The 17,731-nt window shown below is 44.5% G+C and overlaps 1 protein-coding gene across 1 annotated transcript in view; it reads left to right on the forward strand.

Moving 5' to 3' along the window:
* Window positions 1-1,042: 1,042 nt before the first annotated feature.
* SELENOO (selenoprotein O) overlaps window positions 1,043-17,731 on the forward strand; it is a 99,475-nt gene continuing 82,786 nt past the window's right edge. The window contains exons 1-2 of the mRNA XM_069229635.1: window positions 1,043-1,793; window positions 10,478-10,681. Of these exons, the coding sequence (XP_069085736.1) occupies window positions 1,228-1,793; window positions 10,478-10,681 (770 nt within the window). The 5' untranslated portion in view covers window positions 1,043-1,227. The remainder of the gene's footprint in view (window positions 1,794-10,477; window positions 10,682-17,731) is intronic.

Consider the following 17,731-nt stretch of genomic DNA (forward strand, 5'->3'; position numbering starts at 1 on the left):
GCTCCGGCTAAGCACTTTTAACAAGACAATGGACATTTCACAGTTCAGTTCACTCTGTCAGCATTTTCATTAACCGCTAAGAAATACAGCTTCTGCATGAGGCCTGGCAAGACTAGTCCGAGACATTCGCTAAGTTAAGCCCTACAATTAATAAAGCTAAAGCATACTTAAGAACCCTTAATACGACATATTACTACACTAATCTAGTACAGCTTCAATATTTCTTAAGTATTAATCATTAATTCGTACATTTCGTGAACATTGGTGGCCATTCTCCGAGGTCACATTTTCAAATGTGTGCATTATTTTTTTTTTCTCTACGTTATTCATTTTCTACAAAATTCATTATTCAAAATGCATAAACACTCATTAATAATTTCTAGTTAAGACACTTGCTTTAACAGTACAGTGCACCGTCATCAATTTTGCAAAACAATCACGCCTACAAAAGTATTTGAATTATCGGCCTCATTGCTGCTCCATCAAGACTTTTCCACCTTACCCAAAATCCTCAACTCCTCTTTCAAAAAAAGTAAAACACGGGTCCCACAGGTAAGAGAAATATAATTTTAAGTTGCCAGTGATATGCTTCATATTGCCACTACCCAGATCTCCTACAGCTGGATGAACTCTGCCTCTGTACCTCTTCTCTTTAGGTCAGTAGCTCTTCTCTCTGGTATAGTGGTGGTTTGGGATTTGGCCCCCTCAGCCTTTAAGAGACATTTTCCTGCTGCTTCATGAAGTAACGTTGACTGCAGGAGAATCTGCTTCATCGCCATATCTCTTTGTGGCTGCGTTCTGGCAACACTGTGTGCTACCTTGCATAGCAATGCAGCTTGAGGAACTATTTTTTCACGACACAAGGCCAGAAGGTTCTTTTTATAAATAGACAGACACTGTGATCCCTTTCGAGCTTGCCGATCACACCCGGTGTCGAGACTGACGCAGGCAGAACATAAACAGCACAAGAGGGGTTATGAAACGTACTCGCTTTGCTTATTGGACCGTTCACTTTCTTTAGTGGGCGGTGCTTGTTTCGGGTGTTTTTCCCCCCATTAGCCACTGTAAACACCGCCGTTCTCAGCTGCTCTGTGGGAGTGTTCACTAGTGGTTCAAGAGATGAGCGCAAACTGCTGTGAAAACAAACGGAGCTAGACCCCGGTTCTATCGCGCGCCGTGTGCATGGCTGCTCGCCGCCAGCAGCGGTCTGCCTGCGGTTAGCTCCGTATGGCGGCAGCGCTCCTGGCTCTGGGTGTACCACGGCTTCTCTGGTGCCGGGCCTCCGCCGGGGGCGGCCGTTTCTCCAGCAGCGGGCTTCCCGCGGGAGTCCGAGAGCGGGCCTCGCTGGGGGCAGTCATGCAGCGCGCGGCAGAGGGTCCCTTCGCCTCTCTCCGCTTCGATAACCTGGCCCTGCGCGCCCTGCCGGTGGAGCCCGGCTCCGGGGAGGGAGAGGAGGCGTCCCGGCCGCGCCAGGTGCGCGGGGCCTGCTTCTCGCGGGTGCGGCCGTCCCCGCTGGAGCGGCCGCAGGTGGTGGCGCTCTCTGCGCCCGCCCTGGCGCTGCTTGGGCTGGAGGCGGCGGTGCTGCAGGAGGAGGAGGCTGCCCTGTACCTGAGCGGCTGCCGCCTGCCGCCCGGTGCCGAGCCCGCCGCGCACTGCTACTGCGGACACCAGTTTGGGAGCTTCGCCGGGCAGCTGGGGGACGGCGCTGCCATGTACCTGGGAGAAGTGCTGGGCCCCCAGGGGGATCGCTGGGAGATCCAGCTGAAGGGCGCCGGGCTCACCCCTTATTCCAGGTAATGCGGCTCAGGGTTGTTACGCAGTTGAACTTCATTATACACTTTTAAATGGGCATGTACTAAGTACCCGCACTTAATTTGGGAGGGAGTGTACCTGAAGTTCCAGGCAATGCATAACGTTGAATGGGAGAGTAAACGCACTTCTAAGGAGCAAGGGGCTACAGTGCAGAGTGAGTACCACCACTTCCGCATTTCCATGTAAAGCACTGTATACACTAGATCGGACAAGGGGCGGATAAAGACTGTGCATGTACAAGTTCACTCCTGTTGGTATGACTTTTTTCGTTCAATTTAAACCATGGGTACTCTTAACTTTTTCCCAGAGGCTGAAAAGTATGGCCTGTGAGTGATTGATGGCAGCGTTGATGCCAACAAGGTGAAGATCATGGATATTTTAACGGTTTCATTCCATATTGGTCTCTAATTTAAACCCATAGTCTCTAGAATAAGTATAGATTTGTCACTAGTGATGCCCATCTGCCGAACCTTGGAGTAAGTCTTCTCGGCTTGCTATTGCTAACTCTGGTGAGTCAAGTGTACTAAGAAAGTGACTTGAGGCCACATGTACGAAATACAGGTTTTGCGACTCGCAATTTGGGAATCTCGAAACCATATGTACAACACTGTAAGTGACACTTTGCGATTCGTAAGGGGGTTGCAAATGACCTACTTCATCAATATTCATGAGAGAGGTCGCAATTTTAGACCCCATTGGGAATGGCCACCCTCACAGGGATGTTGGCCTGCTGGAGACAGCAGACCACCATGTCTGTGACTGTTTTTTAAATAAAGCATTTTTTTTTTTTTTTTTTAAATGCAGCCCGTTTAACTTAAAGGAAAACGAGATGCATTTCAAGTACAAAAAATGAAAAGTTTTCTTATCATTTATTCAGAGCATAGGAACACTGCCTGCTCTACAAAAATATTTTTGCTGCCATTAGGCACCAGTGTGAAACTGGTGCTAACTGCGATTGTTTTGTGACCGCATTCGCGGTCACAAAACAATCATAAATGAGACTGCGATGCGCAATTAGGAAGGGAACACCCCTTCCTAATTGTGACTCGCAAACCCTTTTTGTGATTCTGGAAATAGATTACCGAATCGCAAATATGGGTCTGTACATCCTAAATTGCGTTTTGCACGTCGCAAACGGCGACGAGCAAAATGCTTTGTTCATTTGGCCTTAATTATTAAATTAGAATGAAAAACAATCTTGTGCCTCACGATCCCCGTGTGACTTTAGTCTCTTATCTCTCAATATTGAGTAAGTAGAAACAGGATCAGTTAAGTTAATGAGTGCTATAAAAATCCTTGACAAAGACCCTCCAAGAAGGTGCGCAATTCACTCAGGCGGGCGGGCATAAACAGCCACTCTTCCCCCATTAGTCATGGCACTCGGACATTTGACATTTAATCCTGGTTTTACCACTGTGCCAAAATAGGCTTGTAATAAACTGTTCAGATTCTAGGCCGGTTCCACAGCATAGTGGCATTTAATAGGTGAGAGTAGTCTCTGAGTTTCACCATCGGAACCACTCAGACCACGGATCTTGCATTATTAGATAAATGGAAACCATGGAACCAAAAGGCATGCTTTTTATTAATTGGAAAAAAAAAAACCCAGTGCACTTGGAAAATCATTCTTTGAACATTTTTGTTACTACAATAGGAAGAACCTACATTAAACTAATCACTGGTAGTAATTATTATGATATAAAAGAAAAAAACTGGACAGTAGCCAAAAAATCCGTTAGTTTTCTCATTGGGGAGTGTACACCCAGTCTGAGTGCCCATTCACTAAAATATGGTGCAATGGCAAAGTGATGGACCTTGTAACAAAGAGTCCTGTACTGTGGTGTTGGCACTCCCGGTTTACCAAATTGTTTGATGGTCTAATCATGCCTCTGTCCTTTTAACCCCTTCCCCGCCACGGACGTAATGGTTACATCCATGGCAGCGCCCGTGTGGCGCCATGGACATAACCATTACGTCCTGAATGCTGACCTCGGGAGAAGCGCTAGCGCTCCTCCCGAGGGCCGCCCCCCCCCCACCCCCCCTAGGTCAGGGCTGACAGGGGAATCCCTTCCCCTTCAACCCCCGACCCCCCCCCCCCCCCTCACCCCTCCCTGTGACGTCAGCGCGCGAGCGCGCGCTGACAATCACACAACCTCCCCCATCGCGCTGGAAGCAGAGCTTCCAGCGCGATCGAAAGAGAAATGCTCAGCATTTCTCTTTCGATCACGTGGGGGAGGCCCGGAGGGGCTTCAAAGGGAAGGAAATGTATTTCCTTCCCTTTGAAGTCTCTCCGAGGGTTTCAAAAGCCGGATTGCTTGCAATCCGGCTTTTGAAACCCCACTAGACACCAGGGATTTTTTTTTTTTTTTAAATGAAATTGACAGAAGGGAGTGACCCCTTGGGCAAGGGTCGCTCCCACGGGGTCATTTTTTTTAAGGCCTTTTCTGCCCCCCCATGGGCCCTATTATTAGGCCGATCTGCCCCTAGTGGGGGCAGAAACCTCTAGACACCAGGGATACTTTTTTTTTTTTTTTTTTTTATTATTATTTTTTTTTTTTTCTTTTGTTTTTTAGGTGTGGGATGCGACCCCTTAGGCAAGGGTCGCTCACATAGGGGGAAATTATATTTAGGCCATTTCTGCCCCCTTTGGGGGCAGATTGGCTTATTTTTATGAGGCCAATCTGCCCCCAAGGGGGGCAGAAACCACTAGACACCAGGGAGTTTTTTTTGTTTGTTTGTTTTTCACGTAAGGGGAGCGACCCCTTAGGCAAGGGTCGTTCCCTTGGGGGGCAAATTTATTTTAGGCCATTTCTGCCCCCCATGGGGGCAGATCAGCCTATTTTTATTAGGCCGATCTGCCCCCACGGGGGGCAGAAACCACTAGGCACCAGGGATTTTTGTTGTTGTTGTGTTTTACAGATGGGGAGCGTCCCCTTAGGCAAGGGTCGCTCCCCTGGAGGGGCAAATTGTACTTAGGCCATTTCTGCCCGCTTTGGGGGCAGATCGGCCGATTTTAGGTCAATCTGCCCCCAAGGGGGGCAGAAACCACTAGGCACCAGGGATCTTTTTTTTTGCGCCGTCACGCAAGGGGAGCGACCTTGTAGGCAAGGGTCGCTCCCCGGGGGGGGGGGGGTGAGGGGGGCAAATTTATTTTAGGCCATTTCTGCCCCCCCTGATCGGCCTATTGGTATTAGGCCGATCTGCCCACAGGGGGGGCAGAAACCTCTAGGCGCCTGGGCAAATAGTTTTTTTGTGGTTTTTTTTTTTGTTTGTTTGTTTTTTTAGAGATGGGGAGCGACGCATTAGGCAAGGGTCGCTCCCCTGGGGGGCAAATTGTATTTAGACCATTTCTGCCCCCCTTGGGGGCAGATTGGCCGATTGTAGGTTAATCTGCCCCCAAGGGGGGCAGAAACCACTAGGCACCAGGGATCTTTTTTATCGCAGTCACGCAAGGGGAGCGACCTTGCAGGCAAGGGTCGCTCCCCGTGGGGGGGGGGGGGGGGGGTCCAAATTTATTTTAGGCCATTTCTGCCCCCCTGGGGGCAGATCGGCCTATTTGTATTAGGCCGATCTGCCCCCGGGGGGGGGCAGAAACCTCTAGGCGCCAGGGCAAATTGTTTTTTTTGTGGTTTTTTTTTGTTTGTTTGTTTTTGTAGAGATGGGGAGCGACCCATTAGGCAAGGGTCGCTCCCCTGGGGGGCAAATTGTATTTAGACCATTTCTGCCCCCCTTGGGGGCAGATTGGCCGATTGTAGGTCAATCTGCCCCCAAGGGGGGCAGAAACCACTAGGCACCGGGGATTTTTTTTTTGGCACCAATGTCACGCAAGGGGGGGCGACCCCATAGGCAAGGGTCGCTCCCGGGGGGGTTGGGGGGTGGGGGACAAATTTATTTTAGGCCATTTCTGCCCCCCCTGGGCCCGGCTGAGCTAGAGGCCAAAATCCACAGGTAGGCACTGTTTTCTATGAAAAAATGTGATGTGTCCACGTTGTGTTTTGGGCCATTTCCTGTCGCGGGCGCTAGGCCTACCCACGCAAGTGAGGTATCATTTTTATCGGGAGACTTGGGGGAACGCTGGGTGGAAGGAAATTTGTAGCTCCTCTCAGATTCCAGAACTTTCTGCCACAGAAATGTGAGGAACATGTGTTTTTTTAGCCAAATTTTGAGGTTTGCAAACGATTCTGGGTAACAGAACCTGGTCCAAGCCCCGCAAGTCACCCCTCCTTGGATTCCCCTAGGTCTCTAGTTTTCAGAAATGCACAGGTTTGGTAGGTTTCCCTAGGTGCCGGCTGAGCTAGAGGCCAAAATCTACAGGTAGGCACTTCGCAAAAATCACCTCTGTTGTCTTCCAAAAATTTGGATGTGTCCACGTTGCGCTTTGGGGCGTTTCCTGTCGCAGGCGCTAGGTCTACCCACACAAGTGAGGTATCATTTTTATCGGGAGACTTGGGGGAACGCTGGGTAAAAGGAAATTTTTGGCTCCTCTCAGATTCCAGATCTTTCTGCCACAGAAATGTGAGGAACATGTGTTTTTTTTAGCCACATTTTGAGGTTTGCAAAGGATTCTGGGTAACAGAACCAGGTCCGAGCCCCGCAAGTCACCCCTCCTTGGATTCCCCTAGGTCTCTAGTTTTCAGAAATGCACAGGTTTGGTAGGTTTCCCTAGGTGCCGGCTGAGCTAGAGGCCAAAATCTACAGGTAGGCACTTCGCAAAAATCACCTCTGTTGTCTTCCAAAAATTTGGATGTGTCCACGTTGCGCTTTGGGGCGTTTCCTGTCGCAGGCGCTAGGTCTACCCACACAAGTGAGGTATCATTTTTATCGGGAGACTTGGGGGAACGCTGGGTGAAAGGAAATTTGTGGCTCCTCTCAGATTCCAGATCTTTCTGCCACAGAAATGTGAGGAACATGTGTTTTTTTAGCCAAATTTTGAGGTTTGCAAAGGATTCTGGGTAACAGAACCTGGTCCGAGCCCCGCAAGTCACCCCTCCTTGGATTCCCCTAGGTCTCTAGTTTTCAGAAATGCACAGGTTTGGTAGGTTTCCCTAGGTGCCGGCTGAGCTAGAGGCCAAAATCTACAGGTAGGCACTTCGCAAAAAACACCTCTGTTGTCTTCCAAAAATTTGGATGTGTCCACGTTGCGCTTTGGGGCGTTTCCTGTCGCGGGCGCTATGCCTACCCACACAAGTGAGGTATCATTTTTATTGGGAGACTTGGGGGAACATAGATTAGCAAAACAAGTGTTATTGCCCCTTGTCTTTCTCTACATTTTTTCCTTCCAAATATAGGAGAGTGTGTAAAAAAGACATCTATTTGAGAAAAGCCCTGTAATTCACATGCTAGTATGGTCACCCCGGAATTCAGAGATGTGCAAATAACCACTGCTCCTCAACACCTTATCTTGTGCCCTTTTTGGAAATGCAAAGGTTTTACTTGATAGCAATTTTTTACTCTTTATATTTCAGCAAATGAATTGCTGTATACCCGGTATAGAATGAAAACGCACGTCAGGGTGCAGCTCATTTATTGGCTCTGGGTTCCTCGGGTTCTTGATGAACCTACAAGCCCTATATATCCCCGCAACCAGAGGAGTCCAGCAGACGTAACGGTATATTGCTTTCGATAATCTGACATTGCAGGGAAAAGTTACAGAGTAAAACGTAGAGAAACATTTGTTTTTTTCACCTAAATTTCAATATTTTTCTTTTTCAGTTGTTATTTTCTGTAGGAAACCCTTGTAGGATCTACACAAATGACCCCTTGCTGAATTCAGAATTTTGTCTACGTTTCAGAAATGTTTAGGTTTCTGGGATCCAGCATTGGTTTCATGCCCATTTCTGTCATTGACTGGAAGGAGGCTGAAAGCACAAAAAATTGCAAAAATGGGGTATGTCCCAGAAAAATGCCAAAATTGTGTTGAAAAATTGGGTTTTCTGATTCAAGTCTGCCTGTTCCTGAAAGCTGGGAAGCTGCTGAGTTTAGCACCGCAAACCCTTTGTTGATGCCATTTTCAGGGGAAAAACCACAAGCCTTCTTCTGCAGCCACTTTTTCCAATTTTTTTGAAAAAAAACAAAATTTTCCCTGTATTTTGGCCAATTTCTTGGCCTCTTTCAGGGGAACCCACAAAGTCTGGGTACCTCCAGAATCCCTAGGATGTTGGAAAAAAAGGACGCAAATTTGGCTTGGTTAGCTTATGTGGACAAAAAGTTATGCGGGCCTAAGCGCGAATTGCCCCAAATAGGCAAAAAAAGCCCTGGCACAGGAGGGGGAAAAGGCCTGGCAGCGAAGGGGTTAAGTCCAGTTATGTGATAGAGGTGAGCAACCTACTGAAGGCTGACTCAGTTCAATCTTCTTTTCAATCCTAAAGACTAAAATGAGCCACTCCTACATGCGGCTTGTGTATGCCACAAGCTCTGTAACCTCGTACCCCAAGGGCTAAGTGCAAAGCATTAACTTTGATGTAAAATGAGAGAGGGAAAGGGGTTGCCCATCTAGCGGCTGAATTGGACAATGTGAAACCAGAAAACCTGGGATCAATCCCTGCTTCTCTGCTTAAACGCATTGTGTATTATTACACTTCAGTTCCTTTTTCAATATCACTCCAGACCACCTTGAAATACATGAGTTAAGGATGTGCGCTGTCCAAAATCCTTTTGTGCTTGATTTAATAAAATATAATGATGTTGTTCCATGTATATCAATAACCTAGGCTACACAGAGGGTACACATGGCAACTGACTGACTTGCATACATTCATGATTTTATCTTCAGGGCAGGGGGGAATGAATGTTTTTTTTTTTTTTTTAAGTTGATATTGGAAAACAATCACTTTTAAAAATGCTTTTCAATGCAGTTTTATAATCTGATGTACTACGGTGAAACGATATTGCACATTAAAGAAGTACACTTTTTTTGAATTTAGAAAAGACTTAATCATATAATTACGTTTGTCACAAGATATCTTTAAACATTAAGGTGTTCCTAAAGAGAAGCGCAGCAGGACACGATCTGTGTGTTTAGTTAATGAATAATTACATTCTTGCCCCGTTTAACATCTTTCTGAAGATTGGGCTAACCGAAGTAAACTGCAGATTAGTGTTGCTGTTCACCAGGGGGCAGCCTGTGAAGTTCCTGAGGGCCGAAAAATAAGTATCCCTTATTTAAACGATATCTGCATCTACTCCCATGCTATCACAAATCTGTCATATTGTAACAGTTTTGTTTATGAACATGATTGTGAATGTTTAATATACATTTATAGCGGGGTAATTTCAGGAGTGGGTTTCATGGAACTTAGGTTATAGCGGAAAACATATAGTGCCAAACACATATCTGATTTATGTTGTTCGGATTTATATAATTTTCATTTGTTATTTGACAGTAAATGAATTTCATGGCCATCGCATCAATCTGTTGTTTCTTCTCTTAAGATTATTATAGTCCGCTGCCACAGTTTTGTAGAATTCTTTGCTGGGAACTGTTGAAAGTTTCTCCTACATCGACCCTATAAAGAAGTATTTGCAACAAGATAAATCTGCTTATTGAACTCCTATTTTGGAACTCAGAAAATACTTTCTCTAGGGTGTCATGGAAAGATGCATGAATAATCATAAATTCTGAAGTTTCAGTGGTGTGTGTAAACGTATGTAGGGAAAGATTGGTGAAGGATGAAGGGGTTGGTTGACAGTATTGCTTTGTCTTTCCTGTGATGGGTTAGTGAGAGCTGTGCTTTATGGCTCTGTTTTTAACGGTTGTTAAGCGAGTTATGATGAAAAATCAACACTCAGAAAACTATTGTGACAAATGTATTTCGCAGAAGCATTGTATACAATTTTTTCAAACGTATTTCACCAGGTTGACAAAATAAAGACTTCTGAAAGACGTTCTTGAAGAATCTTCAGTTTTCCTTATTTTGGCTTTTATGAGCAACCCTCCCCCATGGAACTCCCCGTTTCATTCCATGAGCCTCTGTCCTGTTTTCTGTGCCCTTTGTTATCTTCATCTCCCCACTTTTCCTCAGTTTGTAAACCACGTGCTCCTTTTCCTCTTTTTGTTTTATGCAAACCCCTTACTGCTCTCCATATACTCCCTTTGTTACATACCCCCTACTTCCCTTCTTGCATTACTCCCATTTCTTTTACAAACCCCATATTCTTCCTCCTGCTTTACTTTTTTCAAACGCTTATTTCCTCTCTCCCTTCACTCTTGTTTTAAAACCCCCTTACTTACCTCTCTGCTTTACTCACTTTTTTTGTGCAAACCCCTTGCTTTCCCATTGTAAAGCTCATTAGCCCCTCTCTCACTTTACTCCTTTATTTTTTATTTTTATAATAAACCCCTTACTGTTTCCCCATATCCACCCTCTTTCCGTTCTTGCTGTTTTTCATGCTGTTCATTTACCTTTTTCAAGGAAACAAATTCTTGTAAGAAAGGTATCCCACTATTTTAAGTTTTCTCAAAAATGAAATTGTCAGCCTGTTTTCATCAGGCTGACTTCTTCCATTTTTGAAATTTGTCAAAATAACGCATTACAGTTTTTAACAACAACAGCCACTAACGTATTGCTGTCTGGTCAGTCTTGATTGAAGGCTGCGCTTTTTGCTACTTCTTTCATCGTTTGTAATGTATTATGTACTTTCACATCTTTACTGTCTTTGATTACAGGCAAGCAGATGGGCGCAAGGTTCTAAGGTCGAGTATTAGAGAGTTTCTTTGCAGCGAGGCAATGTTCCACTTGGGAATACCCACAACAAGGGCTGGGTCATGTGTCACCTCTGACTCTACTGTTGTCCGAGATATATTCTATGATGGCAATCCAAAAAATGAGAAATGCACAGTTGTCCTGCGCATAGCTTCAACATTTATAAGGTAGGTTTGCTGTTTGTTGGTTGTTAGTGATGTTCTTTAAATACACAAGTTTCCACAGTAGCACTAGGCCGCTTGGGTTGAGGTAGTTAATGAGATAGAATTCACTATAGTCAAATGTTACACACAGAAAGCAATTGTTTTGCTATTATGCCAGAAAGAAATGTGGATGTTTATTTTAATGTTCAATGGAAATAATCACAGCAATATAAACACATAAATGCTCCCTTCAAGAGTGTGCTATGGTGACAGTGGCCCCTGTCAGTGAGCTGATGAACTTAAGGAAACCACTTTAGTTTATATCAACTACGTTGTGCACAGTGAGAACCATTTCATGATGGATAGATGAAGACCCTACGCGAAGTAAAGGGCAAAAGGAAAGCATTGTATCATCAACAGGTATTTCAATTAAAAAAAAAAAAACAACCTCGCAGTTATCCGGTCTTCTCCCTGGGTAATCTGCACCGGCAGATAAACATATGTGACACAAAAACACCTACTGTTTACTAAACCAATCACTACTGTATTTAACATTATCCAGGGACTGCATTATGACCCTTCTACCCTTAATAGCAATACAAAACGTGTTCCTCAATTTGCATAGAGAGTTGTTTCTATTGTCTTACCATTCAGCTTTACACGAATTAGGTAAGTAGGGAGGCTTTTATGTTCATGTTGTTTAGCTTTATTCTTTACTGTAAATAATGCCTTTTTTTTACTTATTCATTGGCCCATGACTCATCTGAAAACGGACGCATGGACAGTTTTCTGTTGTATTGCTGCTCACATGGTGGTATTCTTCCCCTTCATAAACTTCAGAACAGTCATTACTATATACCCCATTCCGTTCTCTTACAGAGTTTATAAGAATGTCTCACCACTGGAGGATCTCCTGCGCCCTGATGCCCTTTCAAATATATGAGCAATCTCTTAATTTCTTCCTGTACTTTATTGTTGGGTTACTGAGGTGGGGCTTCCAGGACTCACAGACATGCTGTCTTTGCAAATAGTCTAACCTTGCCTCCTTGGAGTCCTTGCTCTACATACACTCAGCTAAATTTCATTTAAGCTTCCATTTCTTGCACAAAGCAGCTCAGTGCTCCCTGGAGCTGATCCTTGCTTTCTGATTTTTTTTGTTTTCCCCTGGTGTCAACGGCAGCACCCTCACTACTTGCAGTTAGGCACAGGAACTTTTCCCTTCATGAGTTTAACTGTTTAATTATTCTCGGTTTTGGCATGGATGTTCATGTGTGATACATTTATTGATCTTAGCACGTTTTAGGTTTTGCCTGCACACACGTGCTTGTGAAATCTTTTGTTGAGTTTAAAAAAAAAAAAAAAAAAAAGCTTGAGGCTTAGAAACCACTCCTTACTTACAATTGGCTTAGTCCAACGTTGCTCTAAATTACGTGCTTCTGATTGGCCAGCACGTAATCTGTTTCCACTTCCTGCTCTCTTCTTTGCCATGCATGCCACTGCGTTGCCTCGGGACCAAGTACTTCTTCCTGTCACTGGACATAGGCTACTGGCCAGTGTCCTTCCTCTGGCTATGACGCGGAAGGTACTTACTTTTTCTTTCTGCATGCCTTCTTCTTTCTTTGCCGCATGCCGTCTTCTTCCTTATTTAGGATGAGAGGGGGATGTGTGATTCCTGCAATCGTCTTTCATTCTGTTAGGATGGTTTCAAAAAGGCATTTGATTCTTGTATAAAAATCCGACTGCCTCCCCCGGCACGCCACCCAAGGCGCTAATAATATGAGAGACAGTGAGTCAGTCAGTTGTGCAGCACATCACAGGTCAGACAGTTGAACACAGAAATGGCAGTCACACAACTGATTTTTATAATTATTAATTACATCTTTTAAATTATATTACCAGGTCTCTCAGGCACCTTCTGATTATTCATCACCATCACTGGGCAGGTGAGCTAGTCAGCCGGCGTTGCGGGTTCCCGCAGAGCTGCTTGTGTGTGGTAGCCGTGGCCGGTGCTGTCTGTCATCATGCGAACAGCTTGCTGCAGCACCCACTCTCGGTGACGAGCCCCTAGCGCTGACTCTGACTCCTGAGTCAGCTGGCCTGTCTGTGGTCAGGTAGTGCAGGCGGACTGGATCCCATCCACATGAGTCACGAGAGATTGGGCATGGCATTAGTCACAATAAGCAAAGCATTTGTTTTAAGTGACATCCGCAAGACTCTGGCCTCAGTTGGTCCATGAATCAGCGTGAAGCAGGGCGTGGTGTAAGTGAAGCTTTTTCCACTCACCTGGATTTATACATTAATATATCAACACCTGCTTGCGACATAGCCTTTTCAAAAAACTGCCTCAGATAGCCATGTGAGGTCTCTCCATCCAGAGCTGCTGGCGGGGCCAATGAATGCTCCTGGGATGCATCACATAACAGTTAGGGAGATCCGTGCAGCCAGCAGAGGCAAGAGTTATTTAATGAATGGTCTCATAAACAAGCCTCTTTCAACGTCTTCGAGGGCTTATTTCTCTAGACCATCAAATATCTGGACAGACAGAGCAGGGGCCTGACTACGGCTGAGAGCTCATTTTATTGTGCATTTTCAAGGAAAATTGGAATCCACACTATAGGATTTTCAGAAAAGAAGACATCCTGTTTCTCATTATGAACAGTACTAAACAGGCAGCCGCAATTATGGTTACCTTGCAGTTAACATGGGCATGATTTGAATGCAGCAGGCGTAGTGGCACTCTGCTAACTACCCATTATTACTATACTCTAATACAGTGCCATATTATATAAGGTACCAATTGCAAGTTTGGAACCCTGGGATATCCAGCTTGCAATCAAACATACATTACTATTAACGGTTTATCAAATTTAAAACAAACATTATTCTAACCTTTTTGCTAATATCTATAATCCAGTTAGATGGTAAGATAGAATGCAAAAGAAAAAACAAAGGCAAAACCTATTGGCTTTGCCAATGCTTGTTCTCATTGAAAATTCGCATCCTCCAAGTCCATATGTCAGCTGGGACCTGTCTTTAAGTCCGTTGGTTTCCTTGGCTTGAAAAACTCCGTCTTTCCTCGTTTTGTCTAACATTAAGCTCATCAGTCTGACCAATTCAATATGGCATCAATATTGAGGGGGGGGGAAGGCAACTTATCGTGCTGTATCGGAGGCTCTTGGCTCATCATAAAGGCTTTTCATTTCTAGAACCTTACTCAAGGCCACATAGATTGGTGTCAGGTTGGCGGGACTCTGTGGTTTCCATCTCTGCCTATTCTAAGTGGTCTCTGACTTCAGCTTCCTTAATCCCAGCCCATATATGCATCTACTTGTGCAAATGCTGGTTTCTGAGGGTCTGGGTTGCTCAAAGAGCCACCACGATCTCTCTTGGGTTCCAGTCATTTGCCTCGGCAGGCAAGCCCGCATATCTTGGTTGTGTCCCATCACCTCTGCTTGTAATGATGGTTGATCAGGCCTGTAAAACAGCTTAACTAGTTATTGTTTCTAAGGCCAGTGTATTTGTCTTTAATGGCACCAGCCAAATCATGGTATGTCCTCAGTAACGTTCTTTGCCATTGGTTCAGTTCTTCACTGATGATTCTTTCAGGGCTCTCCATATTTTTATTTATTTATTTATTTATTATTATTATTATTTTTTTGAGGTTAGGAGGGCTTCACACTGGGGAAATAGAGCTGGCACCGGGAGGCCGAGCGAAAAGGGACAATATTGTACTCCGACCGGCACGTCCCCATGTATGTGGATACTTATTAGTAATATAGGAAACACTGTTCATCTCTGAATGCCGAGGAAAAATTCTATGCACAACAGCACATATATAAAACAATCTTACTTGCTGTCGCTCAAAGGACATTTGCAGCACCACCACTTCAGCTGGCAGATTATAGGATGTCACCACCTCTTGTTATTTTGTGAGAGCGCTTCTGTTTGCTTTTAGTCACAGGACAACAATTTGCTAATATCCGGAACGGTTGCAGGTAGGGAAGAAGGTTCATGACTGTGTCTGCTGTACATGGTGAATAACTGTACCCTCAAATTTGAAAACTAACTTTAGAATAATGCCCTACATTAGTATACTGTTGTAAGAGGGTATGGCAGTTATTCCGCATCTTCAGAATATCTGCTTCATAGTGTCCTTATAAAATATGTCAATATCCATGTGTTACAGTATTAATCTACATACACGAGTTTTAATGAATTTTTTTTCTAACTTTGTTGCTTATATGAAACAAACAGTCTACCTGAAAAAAGAGACATTTGTGTCGTATAATGACGAGAAAAGACCTATTTCTAGAATTATGAAAAATGCCAGTGAGTCATATACTTTGACTATTATACATGACACCACTTCTGTGTCTAGACTGAATGCTTTGGCTTTCCTCACTTTACTCTGGACTAGTTTAAGTGACAAACACTGTTTTCCCAAAATGGTTTGGGACAACAGTATTTGAAAACAAAAACTAAGATGAACTGTAGCCAATAATAGTCCACATGCCAGTTCTTGCAGACCTTATCATGTGCAACCTCCTGTTCTTTAGTGTGTGTTGTTTTTTTTTTTTTGGCTGTGCAGCAGATAAGTACAGAGTTGTTGACATTGTTGGCTTAACTTGCTGAGGAGTGTAAGATCAAATTGTGGGCACTCGTATGTGTGGGTTTATGTGAGTTAATCCTTTTTATTTTTATGGTATTATACCAGTGTTATTCTGTCCTTGATAATTACTAGTCTCTGTCTTTTTCATATCTGATTTTACTGTCTGAGGCCATAAAACCAATTCATTGGCACACAGAACACATCCTTCTTATTTACCCACTTTATTACTCTACCCAGTACAATATTTTGCACGTCCCAATGATGCATTCTTTGTACCTGTTGAATTATCTTCTCCATGAGTGTTCTTCCCATCAGTCGTGGATAGATCGCATGTAAGGGCCTGGACTACCGTGTCTCACAGGAGAAAACCCTCTTATAACTCTTCCTAGGGCTGAGGTATGCCACTGGAAGAGTAAGACAAGTTTTCTGCAACTTTCATGACTTATGACAAACACCAGCAACCAGTACCCCCATGATAATTCAAAGTACATTACCATTTGTGCTTCCAACTTCATGTTTGAGGGAGATGTTCTCCACTACCTTCTCCAGTACCTGAAGTCGGACTCAAACACCTTCAGACGGCCTGTGCTGTCGGTGACTAGCTAGAGCTCAAATGAAGAGTACGATGAGACCATCAATATTGACAGATAGGAGGGATTCTTGTACCAGATATAATGTTCGCAAGCCTTTATCAAGCTGAGCAGTGTGACTGAAAGGCTCTGCAAAATACTGAATGAGGAAAAAATGGAGCTGTCTGAAGGTTCAGTGTCTGATATTGAGGGGCAGGAGGAGGACCTGAAAGTCAAGGGGTCGATTTGCTCATGCTGGCTTCTCTGCAAACTAGAACTCCCAAGAAAGGGGTTGTCCATTCCGACAGATTTCTGGATCTAGCTCATCCATTGGCAAAGATCACGGAGATGGCTGAAGAGTTAAAGCTATTAGGGAAAGATGATGAGGGTTGGTGAGTGAAGGTGGCAAAATTGACCTGGAGGCACAGTGTGGCCAGGCCCAGGTTTCTCCACAGGGTAGTACTAATTGCACTATATTTACCCAATGTCAGAGAGTAATCCTACTCCGTACTAATGCAAAACTGTGAGTAATGCCATCCTTTGAGGCAGGTCTGGTATCCCGGGTCTACTCTTTGCATGAAAGAGGGCTTGCGTTTATGTGCATTTACTTGGTTATCAATAATGATTAGTCATCAGTCTGTTGGATACCTCACAAAGGCTTTTTGCAGGACTGGTTGATGCAGATATTACATCTCTGCATGGCTGTACCATGCATGGTGGGAGAGGTACTGATGGTTAATGGCAAGGCAAATATCTGCCTATGATGCTGAGGGAGGTTGGATGGCATTGATGTGCACAACTAATCCTGAATGACCCTTTGTCACAGCTAATGGTGCAGGGATTTCAGCTGAAATTCTTTGTGACCTCAGTTGAGAGAACACCACAGTTTCTTCTTGAACACCAAGGTGTTGCAACCCTGCTTGCTAGGACTAGAATGGGTGTTTATCCGGATGACGTATTTCAGGTCCCAGGATAAATAGTCTGACGAAGCTGAACACCACCACATGAAAGTAGTGTCATAGTCTCAAAGTCCCTCTTTCAGACCAGATGCGTTTTGTAGGTACTTGATGGTTTGAGCATATGGATTCCTGAAATGGTCACTTCACTTTTGGAATGTCTGTTGGTTTTGTTGTTGAATCACAAGTTAGTAGGTCCATTTCATGAGCCCAGCACAGGGTTATATCCACTGAGGCAAATTGTCTGTGGAAGAGATGTCTCTCTTGATCAACTACCTGGCTCTTGACTGCAACGTTTGTGATCAGATGCTTGACCATGGGCCTTCTTCACTGTTGGTGTCATTTTTTTCCGGATGAGAACTGCATCAGCTGTCAGGCATGTTAACCCCCTACGTGGAACCAAGTCTCAAAGTCCAAGACAGAGAGAGCATAACATTTGTGCCACAACTTACTCAGAACCTAGATTCCCATTCAGTCAATCTCTTCCGGGTCTGGCTAATGTTAGGGGATATTGAAATTGAGGTTCCCTCAGGATCATAGCAATTGGAGCTGGTACGCATAGGGCAGTTAAGACTAATAGGTCATTGGAGCTGTGCACAACTAGTCTTTTTACCTCATTTACAACACCCCACATTTCAGGACACCAGATCTGAAGTACTACAAGACCCCCTCCCCCCCATCTCTCTACTGCTCTCTGCTTGTAATGATTTTGGAGTATTGGCACAGGTGCAAAGATTGATTACGTATCTAATGCAGGCATAACAGGCATTTCCTTTGGGTGTTCTGGTTTTCTAGTTTTTCTGGGGTCATCAGGACTCACTCTTCCATTTACTGATCAAGCATCTGTGGATGGAGTTACCAGGGCATATGGATGTCCTCTTTTGGTAGTTGAGCACTTGTCTCAATAAAAGAGTATATTTTCTTGAGCTACATGGTTTGG

The sequence above is a fragment of the Pleurodeles waltl genome, chromosome 4_1 (genome assembly GCF_031143425.1).
Source record: "Pleurodeles waltl isolate 20211129_DDA chromosome 4_1, aPleWal1.hap1.20221129, whole genome shotgun sequence".
NCBI lineage: Eukaryota > Metazoa > Chordata > Amphibia > Caudata > Salamandridae > Pleurodeles > Pleurodeles waltl.